This window comes from Neolamprologus brichardi, chromosome 10, assembly GCF_056152115.1.
Source record: "Neolamprologus brichardi isolate AB-2024 chromosome 10, ASM5615211v1, whole genome shotgun sequence".
Taxonomy (NCBI): Eukaryota; Metazoa; Chordata; class Actinopteri; order Cichliformes; family Cichlidae; genus Neolamprologus; species Neolamprologus brichardi.
Genome location: NC_142113.1, coordinates 34,641,324 through 34,652,500, shown reverse-complemented (window position 1 = coordinate 34,652,500; position 11,177 = coordinate 34,641,324). Strand labels below are relative to the sequence as shown.

Genomic DNA, 11,177 nt, shown 5'->3' with positions numbered 1-11,177 from the left:
GCATAGGGCTATCCTCTTGGCCAACTGCTTTGCAGCTTGTTGACTTGTTGTCACGTGACGCGGCTGATGTGGTGAACGAGCGGCCGTACGAGTGTTTAACTAAACTCCTCACGTCTCTCACCACGTGAACCGGAGCTCTGACCCCGCCTCCTCCTGCCTGATGCTCCAGAGGCAGGACAGGTGACACCTCCGCGTTCTTCTTCAGGTTTTTCTGTTCCACCTGCATCTTTTTCGACAGCACGTTCTTAATGAGGCAGGATGCCATCTTTGTTTTGGTTTCATCCAGAGAGAACGACTTCTGGAGACGCTGAGAGTTTCCTCCAATCAGGAGCCCTGAAACCATCAGAAACGTCATCAAACTCAGATTCTTCGTCTTTCATCATCAGTAGAACAAAAACAAAGACGTGTATTAATAATAATAATACTCAGAGTTGCACCTCTTCCACAGACGTGTTGAGGCAGCATATGAAGCTTTGGTTTTCATGGCTTGCGGCGCACATTAACTGTTTTCTTCATGCAACCAATAGAAATGCAGAACGTCAGGGAGCGGGCGTGTAAACTCATGAAGACCCAACAATGATGCAGCACAGGCACAACACAAACTCTGAGCTGCCTCAGTGAAGCACGTCTGTTGTGAATCAGGGATCTCAATCATGCAAAAATCCTTCATATCCAACATCATTTAACTCAAGGCCATGACTTCATGTCTGCACCTGAAAACGAGGTTGTAGTCTCGATGAGACTTTTACCTGCATAAATAAAGGACTGATGCAAAAGGAAAGCTCTCGTTACAGTCAGACACTCTGTAGTGTGAAGTCGTGAAGTCTGACGGGCTGTGATCCAGTATCGTGCTGTGTACCTGGTGACTGAAGACGTTTTATCCACTGAAAATCAGAATATTAAATTATTTCTTAGAGGTTTTTCTCTGAGGTCAGGGTTAGGTTGGAGGACCAACGGGTTCGAGCTGAGTTCTAGTTTCTGGGATTTTCTGCAGTTTGCAGGGAACCATGCAGCAGTGTGTACGACTGTTATCTGACCCTCAGGCCTCTCTGCTATGGCAACCCACGGACAGCAATAACACCAGTGTGGTATCAGCTTGAGTCTAGTCAGATGTGTGTAATCAGTGCACAGCTCAGCAAAGAAAGCGCCCCCCCTGCCCCCCCTCGTATTTCATGTGCGAACTACAACCCCCCAGATGGAGCAACAAAGGCTGGGAGAGTGAGGGGTACTAACCAGAGATTTCAGAGCTGATCAGGTCAGACACGGTCGGGTATCAACCAAAACCAGCATGCCGTTAGCTAATGACACAAATCTGAGTGGGAGTGTCTACTTCCTGTCACTTCCTGATTAAATACATGCCTCCCTCTGTTCAGGGATCTGATTGGTGGATACAAACTAGTTCCTGACACTTGGCTGAACCAGTTTCATCATGGAAAGGATCCTGTGATCCTCTCTGCTCTTGTCTGATAACCTGATCAATAACGTTTCCAGTGCTGCCCAGGGTGGAGGGCGGTCCTTACTGACAGAAGCAGGGAGCTCGCTGACAGGTAGACGTGCTGTTACCTTGGCCAGCCCCTGCAATCAGGCCCTTGTAGACCCCGTAGCTCTCAGCATCACTGCAAGTATTTGAGGTGGCGTGAAAGGAGGTGGGCATACTGTGTTGCCGTAGTAACAGTTCAGGCCGTGATCGAGTCGTGGGACACAGCAGCTCATTGGCTGACGTATGATTGTTCATTCCTCTGCCCTCAGCAGGAGCATCCTTCAGTATCACCTGGACAGGTAGACCAACAGGTGAGCAAACAGTTAAACTCGCAGGAGACATACCTGTAGTTGATCAGTGTTTACCTGTTCAGCGCCGTCCTCGCCGTCCTTCTTCTTCTTCAGGTGAATCTGCCGTTTAGGCACCATCTTTAGCCCCTCCGCATCCTGACCTTTGACCTGGACGACAGGAAACAAATGCTGCTGGTGAAGATGAAGCTAGGCCCCACACGTACGTTCACCTAACCTGCTGATGATGACGAGCGCTCACCTGTGTCTCCATGGTGATGTCGACACACTCAAAGCCACTCTCCGGATCAGACGTTTCATCGTCTGATTGGATGAGGACAGAGGGAGAGAAGTGGAGTGAGAGATCTTCCTCCGACCAGTCGCTGACACTCCCCTCGTCTTCCTCATCTGCCTCGGAGCGATGGGTGGAGCAGAAGTCCAGGTAATCCGGCTCGCTCTCACCTGTGCAGGTGAACTCAGAGCTCTTCTCTGCAGGAACTAGAGAACAGCGTGGAAGGATTTGTGCCTCAGCAGGTTGACGAGGCAGCACGTCGACTTCAGGGCAGCGGTGAGCGCTGAGGAAGATGCCCCGCCCACTTTCTCCTCTTGCTGTGTCCTCGTGGCCACTCATGATTGTGTCTCTGGAGGACGCACAAACAAACATGGAGACGTTAACGAAGCAGTTTGAATGAAATGATGATTTCCCACTGAGTCCACAGCGCTCCGTGATTTAATCCCACTCAGCTGATCCATGATCACCATCCAGGGAAAACCCTCGATCTTAAAGATGAAGCGGACCCGGCTGCTCGGGTCATTATTATTAAAGCCGTCCTGCCCTGTGACAGTTCCTCCAGAGCTGGGGTTCACAGGGGAATCAGGCAGACGTACAGAGGCAAGCTCGTGATACCTGCCGTCTGAGGAAGGCGGGGACAGGTACGCAGTCATCAGCTCGCTGTCACACTGATTCGATTAACGTAAAGCAGGGGTCAAGAACCTCACTGAAACTGGCAGATCTGAGTAATAACTGCAGGTAAAATGTAACCTCGGGCACAGAGCGATGCTCATCATTGATCTGATTTAAACAGAGAGAAGCAGAGTGAAGCTCTGCACTGATGATGCGCGCGTTTACCTGAATGATGAAGCTGAAACATCAATGATTTAATTTTACAGCTAAAAACTGTTTGACAGCTGGAACAAGTGCCAAATATTTAGAATAAATCAGGTTCAGTCATGAATAATAACCCAAGGTGAGTGTTAGCATGCCCTTACCTGGAATCAGCTCAGCGTTAAACTACCGACGGGACTGGGACCAGAATCAGGATCATGTCCTGCTGTCAGGCATTCAAGGTCGATCTTAGTTCGGACTTCTCCGGGAGAGCCTGGTCCTGGTCCTGGTTCTGGTCCTGGTCCTGACTCGGGTTAGCCGAAGGGTGTGTTCCTGGTCCAGGAGGAGCGTTCAGGCTCGGAGTTTAAAGCCAATTAAATGAAATTTTCAAAGTTTTCAGACTCAGAAATGTGGCTGAGAGAAAGTTTTGGAGCAGCGGGTGAGTTTGATGTGAACACCAGCTCAGTGTGGGCGACCCACAGCACCTGTGGGAGTGTTGCTGACAGGCTGCAGGGAGAGCCAGAGATAAACAGAGAGAGCGGGGCGGTGTCGGGCTGCAGGTTTCTATTTCAGGAGGTGAGTGACAGACGAGGCTGCAGCTCTGTGCACGGCTCTGACCTGGGGGGTCACACAACACCCACACAGCAGAGTGAACCTGTGCATGTGAAGACGCTGTCCGCAGTTCATGAATGCTTTGATGGTGTGTTACAGTGTGCAGACTCCACTGTGATCCTACAGTTTACAACAGGCTGATGAAAGCAGCATTTTACTGAAATATGCTAATCGGGTTAAAAGGACCTACATCCTACAGATTAATGAGATTTTTACTTGTCGTTCTGTCAGTGGGAACGACGTGGCTGCAGGGATCGGTCTGCCCCCACCGGCCATGCAAGCAGTCAAACCTGAATCTGTTCACTTAGAAATAAACTGGTTTAATTAACCATTTAAGAGCTCAGAGCCTGAGCCCGAGTCTGACTCCGGTCACACTCCGCGCCGCGTGGCGGCGGTAGAGCCACAAATCGACGTTTGTGTGAGCCGCTCACAAAGAAGAAGAAGCAGCGGAGCAGCACCGGGCTGTGACTCCGGGGAGTTTCCTGATCCTTGTGTGGGTTTCGTTGGTCTGTGGTCCGGTCCGTGCTGGTCCGGCCTGTCCTGGTCCGGCCCGATGCCCGGTTCTGGGTCCGCGTGCTCGCAGGTGAGCTCTGCCTTTGAGTCTTTCCCGCTCAGCGGTGATGCTGACGCCGTTAGAGCCGCTCCCGGGACGGTTCCGACCCGTTGGCGAGGATCAGGACTCTGACTTGGGTCACGGAAGCTAAAGAAAAGCCTGTTAGCCTGTATGCTAACCGCTAGTGGCAGCGCGACAGCTGCTTTACGGCAAACAGCTGATCAGACCGGAAGTGACCGAGACAGAAAGTGCGCATCAGAAAATCCGCGAGGCTCCGAGTGATAGGTACCTGATCAATAACTGATCCAGTGCACATATTCAATCAGAGATGAGCTGCGCAGGCGCAGAACTAAGGATTCTGTTCAGTCCGGGGCGCGTGCAGCTTGTTCAGGTAAAGCTCACCTGTCAGCAGCTAAATGCTAACTGCTAACGGCTCCCAGAATTCAAATACTACTTAAATACTGCAGTAAAACTTTATTTATAAAATAAACATACTGATTAAACTGATCTGGGTCTGCGCGTGCAGGGGGAGGGGCCTGCACAGGTGTGTGACTCTGGTATACTGGCAGAGGTATCTGTTTATACCCGACTGTAGTACTCCCTATAGTACTGTAATACTCACTGTACTACGGTATGAAGTACTAACTGCAGTACTCTCCTAACTGTAGTGCAGTCTGTACTGATGTTCCCAAACGAGGGGATAAAAGTGTAAAGCTAAGTCTGTAATCACGAGTGATGTCATGAGTGATGTCATGAGTGATGTCACAAGTGCTGACGGCACCCTGCAGTTAGAGTGCAGACACACAACCATGTTCTTACCAAAGATGTTCTCTTATTAAAATGTAACAAATCCAGCTCAGCTGTTTCATTTGGTAGCTCTTGCTCGGCGCTTGTTGCTGTTCTCGCGTTGGCCTCAGGTAACGTGGACGTGTTACCGTGGAAGTGTTACCGTGCCAGCTGAATGTGTGTGCGTGATAACAGCAGTAGACAGTCACTGCTTCCCAGACCTCACGTGTACGCCTGTCAGACGCAGGCCCGTCTACATCCTGTGTGTTCACCGGATGGCTAACCCTAACCCTTACATTCCACCGGATGCTAATTCAGCCCTGTGACACGTGCGTAGCGTGGTGCTCCTCTGCCCTCTTCTCTTTACAGCACGGCTCAGCCAACCTGAGCAGCAGGCAGGTGTGCTAAGGTGTCCAACACGTCCCCGATCAGAAGACTCAGAGCTGCTGAGGGTGACGACACACTGGCAGAAGAGCCAAACCTCTTCACCTGTTTAGAGGCTACTCCACCAGTGGCGGCTACACCCGCCGACTGGCCACAGCAGCCTCACCCTGTCAGTGGGGGTGGGCGACATGAGCAAATCTAATATGACCATGTTTTGGAGCGACATCAGAGACATGATCTGTATCGCCACACGTTCTAACGTTGGTCCACCTGTGTTTGTTCCACTTTGATACAGGAAGTCAGAACGAAAATGAACCATCAGCTGCACAGTTTCAGCTTGGGAGGGGGTCAGTGATGCATTCACAGAGTGTGGGAGAGAAAAACTCTCAATTGCATGGAGACAGATTATTGTTGCTATGGTAACCCATACTCTATGGTTACGATAAAGCCATGTTAACCATCGTACGTGGAAAACCCGTGACACATCGAGTATATTCGATACATCACCCCGCCCTAGTCTGTAGTACTGACTCTGGTACAACTTGTAGCAGTGTAGTACTGTGTGTAGTACTAAGTACAATACTGTACTATACTACTGTAGTCCTCTGTAATACTAACTGTAGTACTGATGTGTGTACTCTTATGTACTCAGGAGGAGTTGCTGGTGGGGGCGCCACGCGTCCTGGTTACCGGGGCGACAGGCCTCCTGGGGCGAGCGGTGTGCCAAGAGTTTCACAGCGCCGGATGGACCGTCACTGGGACGGGATACAGGAGAGCCAGGCTCCGCCTTCTGCGCTGTGACCTCACAGACGAGGACGCCGTCAGAGGACTGCTGCACGAATACAAGGTACTGCACACACAAGCTGTGTATTGTTACAGAGTACTTCGACAACAGTGCTCCTACTCCATGTGGTTCGTTGACCTTTGACCTTATTAGTGACCTCACAAGAGCCTCTAGGTCAGAGTCCACCTAGGAGACTTTCCTGAGCATTAACCCCGCCCCCACAGATCAGCAAATGGATCGAGTCACCTGTCGAATGTGACACGGTGACAGAGAGGGGGTCCCTCATCACCTGTGTGTTTGACCTTCACGGTCACCATGGAAACCAGCTCACCAAGTATCAGAGCTCATCACTCTGAGAGCTCACCTGGTGGAGTCGGGGAGAACGAGCACCTGGCTGCTCCACTGAGAGGCCACACCCCTTCTCAGGTGCTCGGGCAAACAGATACAGGAGTGGATCATCCATGTTGTTCTGCTGGGCCGGGTCGCGGGGGCAGCAGCCTCAGCAGAGAAGCAGCTCCGCCCCCTCCACCCCCTCCTCCAGCATGTCCTGGGTCTGCCCCGGGGCCTCCTCTGAGTGGGACATGTTGGACTCCTCAGCTGGCTCCCCCCCGGGATGGCTGAGCTCCTCACCCCGTCTCTAAGGGTGCGTTCACACCGAACGCGATAGACGTGACCGGAGCTTCAGGTTTACGTGTAAAGTCGATGGAGGAGCGCGATGAAGCAGATTTTCTGCCTGATTCGCACAACCAAGTAGTGCGAGTGACGCGTTTGAAGCGTGAGTTATTAAAAGCTCGACATTTTAAATGAGAATAAGAAAGAAAAGTATGTCTTTGTGCCCCCTTTTCCCTGTTCATGCCCTATCGGCCCCCCTGGCTAAACTTTGCTAGCTCCGCCCCTGCACAGTTACATCAGCTGTAGAAAAAGATCCTGGTGTAGAAATAATATTAAATAAATTCTAACAACAGCTGATCAAGCTTAAACGTGCTGCTGTTGTTCAGCCGCTGGTTTCCTCTTTCTGGTGAGAAGTGGGACAAAAACAAACAAGAGAGACGATCAGCTGATCATTGATCAGTTTATGATTGAAGCAGGAGAGAGAGAGAGAGAGAGAGAGAGAGAGAGAGGCAGTCGCTCCATATATCTGTTGTTAAGCTTAACGCTGGAACGCTTTACAAACATTCAGAGATGAACTTACACACTTGCTTCACTTCTCTCTGGGAAAACTTCCTCGGAGATGAAATGCTGGTTTGGTAGCGACGCTACAAATACACACAGCTGCTCTATCACGTGACCACACCGCTGCACGCGCTACGGTTATGAGCCGAGTTACGCCGTGTCGTAGTTTTGTGATATTTAATGGATCGATTACATTTTTTATTTCTCTCCGATCCAGTGATTTACGTCAGTATCGGACCGACATCGACACGTAACATCGGATCGTCCATCTCTCGTTGTTACTGTACAGCTGAGGTCACTACATAAAGTTGTTTTGAATGTGTGTTTCAGCCTGATGTGATCGTCCACTGTGCGGCCGAGAGGCGTCCAGATGTTATGGAGAGACACACGGAAGCAGCTGTTAATCTGAACGTGCACGCCACGAGCACGCTCGCCAAGGAGGCAGGTCAGTGACGCCGCCACACCATCACCAGACACAGGTGGAGGCACGAGAAGGTTTGGGGGTGGAGCTCCTGTAGTGCGCATCAGAGCCCCGCCCCCTCACACATCACGCACCTTGATTTCAGCTCTGTGTGAGCGCGCCTCGGTAACAGGTACCGTCTGTGTGTGCAGCCACCTGCGGGGCGCTCTTCCTCTACATCAGCACCGACTACGTGTTTGACGGCAGGAATCCTCCGTACGGTGAGGACGACAGTCCAAACCCGCTCAACGTTTATGGGCGGAGCAAACTGGAGGGGGAGAGGGAGGCGCTGCGCCACTGTCCAGGTACGTCTCAGTCACCTGAGTCTTCTGTGTCTCGCCTGCCCCTCAGTCACCTGTTTGACCCCTGACCCTGCAGGTGCGGTGGTATTGCGGGTGCCCGTTCTGTTTGGGGAGGTGGAGTCGGTGACGGAGAGCGTGGTGACCTCGTTGTACCTGAAGGTTCAGGAGGCGTCAGAGGAGAGCTGCACGCTGGATCACGTCTTGCAGAGATTCCCCACCGACGCCCGAGACGTCGCTGCCGTCTGCAGGAAGCTGTCTGAGAGAGCGCGCCAGGTGAGCGTCAGAGAGACAGGTGAGCGTCAGGTGGACTCTGCCCGTCTCACCGCCGTCTGCTTTTCCGTCAGGACCCGTCCATCAGAGGAGTCTTTCACTTCTCTGGGAAAGAGCAGATGACTAAATATGAAATGGCGGTCGCCATCGCTCAGGCCTTCAACCTGCCGTCCGGCCACCTCATACCTGTAAGTGGTCGCACACCTGAGCCACCTCATACCTGTAAGTGGTCGCACACCTGAGCCACCTCATACCTGTAAGTGGTCGCACACCTGAGCCACCTCATACCTGTAAGTGGTCGCACACCTGAGCCACCTCATACCTGTAAGTGGTCACACACCTGAGCCACCTCATACCTGTAAGTGGTCGCACACCTGAGCCACCTCATACCTGTAAGTGGTCGCACACCTGAGCCACCTCATACCTGTAAGTGGTCGCACACCTGAGCCACCTCATACCTGTAAGTGGTCACACACCTGAGCCACCTCATACCTGTAAGTGGTCGCACACCTGAGCCACCTCATACCTGTAAGCGGTCACACACCTGAGCCACCTCCGCTCTGCAGCTTGTCACCAGAGTTTAATGTGCTGGAGGTCGTAGCAGCGCAACACCAGCTGACCACGAACAGCAGCCAGGGCTCTGATTGGTCAGCTGCCTTAAATGGAGATGAAGTAAAGCCAGTTTAAGCAGCCTGCCTGTGTAAGGATGTAAAGTTATTACCTGAGGCCCTGCACACCTGAGGTGTTGATCTGTTATCTGGGTTCACCCCGACATGATGCCGATTGGCTGATTATCAATCAGCTTAACTTGCACCCACAAAGGAAGGAGGCGGGGCTGAAAGCACAGATAATGATCGCTGTGACCTGCTGAGTGTTTGCAGCAGGTGACAGACAGCAGCGGTGCACCAGCACATCATGGTTCGGTCTGAGCTGCTGGAGCGACAGCTGCGCTTCCTTCACGGTTTCCAGGACATCGTCCTGAAAGCGGCCAATCAGAGAAAGTTTACAGTCTGACCTCCTGACCATTTCAGTTTATTCTCTCAGCTGTTTGTAAAGATCACATTTACAAACAGGATTCAGACATCGGCTCGGTCCACGCACGAATCTGAGGTCAGCAGGTAGAGCGCAGGTGTTTCTGATGCTTATAGAGCAATAAAGCTGATAAAGTTTATTGATATTATTATGATTATTATTATTATTGTCATTATGCTCATCAGGGAAACAGACCCCGCCCCTTTCCCCACAGAGCTCTGAGGGGTCTTCAGGAATGGCGTTGCTGTTTTCTGGGGATCTGATTGGTCTATAGGTGTTGATGTCATACCTGATAATCTCTAATCTTCAGAGCAGGTTTGGCTCATAGCATAGGTTACCATGGCGATTTACCCCAGTAAGAGTGATCCACCTTTGTAGTCCAGAAACCCAGAGTTGACCTGAGGTTAGCTGCTTTATGGTGCGCGGCTCGCTTTGAATCTTTTCATAATCAGCAGGACTTTGCACTCATTATAAACAAACTGTATCACCTGTGGTCCCGACCCTGTCTGTGTCCTTGCAGCTGACTGAGCAGCCGGCGGCGTCGGCTCTTCGTCCAATCAACAGTCAGTTAAACTGTTCTCGTCTGGAGCTGCTGAACCTGAGCGTGGAACCGCGACCTTTCACCTCCGCCATTATCGACTGTCTGTGGCCGTTCACGCCCGACAAACGCTGGAGACAGACCGTCTTCCACTGAGACGACTGGATTAGCAGCGGGCCGGATGTACAAATTATTTAGTCTTTGTGCCCCAAGTCCTGTGTGCAAGCTCTACACTGCTGATAGTATTACCAGGTCATAGTCCTGTACCAGATTATACTCGTAACGTTACCAGATTATACTCGTAACGTTACCAGATTATACTCGGAACGTTACCAGATTATACTCGGAACGTTACCAGATTATACTCGGAACGTTACCAGATTATACTCGGAACGTTACCAGATTATACTCGTAACGTTACCAGATTATACTCCTAACATTACCAGATTATACTCGTAACGTTACCAGATTATACTCCTAACATTACCAGATTATACTCGTAACTTTACCAGATTATACTCGTAACGTTACCAGATTATACTCGTAACTTTACCAGATTATACTCGGAACGTTACCAGATTATACTCGTAACTTTACCAGATTATACTCGTAACATTACCAGATTATACTCGTAACTTTACCAGATTATACTCGGAACGTTACCAGATTATACTCGTAACTTTACCAGATTATACTCGGAACGTTACCAGATTATACTCGTAACATTACCAGATTATACTCGTAACTTTACCAGATTATACTCGTAACGTTACCAGATTATACTCGGAACGTTACCAGATTATACTCGGAACGTTACCAGATTATACTCGTAACGTTACCAGATTATACTCCTAACATTACCAGATTATACTCGTAACTTTACCAGATTATACTCGTAACGTTACCAGATTATACTCGTAACGTTACCAGATTATACTCGGAACGTTACCAGATTATACTCGTAACTTTACCAGATTATACTCGGAACGTTACCAGATTATACTCGGAACGTTACCAGATTATACTCGGAACGTTACCAGATTATACTCGGAACGTTACCAGATTACAGTCAGAATAATGTTCTGTGTTGAGTGTTGTTAATCCCTAATTGTTCATGTCTTGTGTCAGTGTTTGCATAGATTCACTTTATATCAGTGTGAACAAGCTGAGTGTGCTCTGTAAGATCCAGACGCTGCTAGGTTAATCTGGACTCCTTTAGTTTAATCTGGTCTGTGTTAGTTTAATCTGGACTTTTTTTTGCTGTATGTATGGGACCTGAATAAATACTGGTGATTTTTATGTTTGAAGTTCAGGTTTAATCAGGAAATTTGAAGTCGACTCCAGATTAAATCCGACTCGGTAAATGTCCCGCTGCCGGCTGCAGGACTCACAGTGATGTGTGTGTTTCTGC

General features: G+C 50.1%; 2 protein-coding genes across 4 annotated transcripts in view; one reads left to right on the top strand and one right to left on the bottom strand.

The window, feature by feature from the left end:
• Positions 1-4,366, bottom strand: part of prob1 (proline-rich basic protein 1) — a 6,102-nt gene extending 1,736 nt beyond the window's left edge. Inside the window, exons 1-5 of one of the 2 annotated variants that reach the window (XM_087847667.1) lie at positions 3,037-4,366; positions 2,030-2,408; positions 1,846-1,938; positions 1,657-1,771; positions 1-333 (exon numbers count right to left, since the gene is read on the bottom strand). The exon at positions 1-333 is cut by the window's left edge and continues 1,736 nt beyond it. In XM_087847667.1, coding sequence (XP_087703793.1) covers positions 1-333; positions 1,657-1,771; positions 1,846-1,938; positions 2,030-2,398 — 910 coding nt within the window. In that variant the 5' untranslated portion in view covers positions 2,399-2,408; positions 3,037-4,366. Of the gene's footprint in view, positions 334-1,563; positions 1,772-1,845; positions 1,939-2,029; positions 2,409-3,036 lie in introns of both variants that reach the window. The other variant, XM_087847666.1, reaches the window with a different exon arrangement.
• On the top strand, positions 3,909-11,065 carry mat2b (methionine adenosyltransferase 2 non-catalytic beta subunit methionine). Of its 2 annotated transcripts, none has more exons than XM_087847670.1 (7): positions 3,909-4,067; positions 5,860-6,054; positions 7,495-7,609; positions 7,777-7,929; positions 8,003-8,199; positions 8,271-8,384; positions 9,749-11,065. In XM_087847670.1, the coding sequence occupies exons 1-7, from the start codon at positions 4,038-4,040 to the stop codon at positions 9,920-9,922; spliced, it is 978 nt and encodes a 325-aa protein (XP_087703796.1). In that variant the 5' UTR covers positions 3,909-4,037; the 3' UTR covers positions 9,923-11,065. The 2 variants fall into 2 exon arrangements, with proteins under 2 accessions (XP_087703796.1, XP_087703795.1); XM_087847669.1 differs by lacking the exon at positions 3,909-4,067 and adding an exon at positions 4,127-4,428.
• The last annotated feature ends 112 nt before the right edge of the window (positions 11,066-11,177 follow it).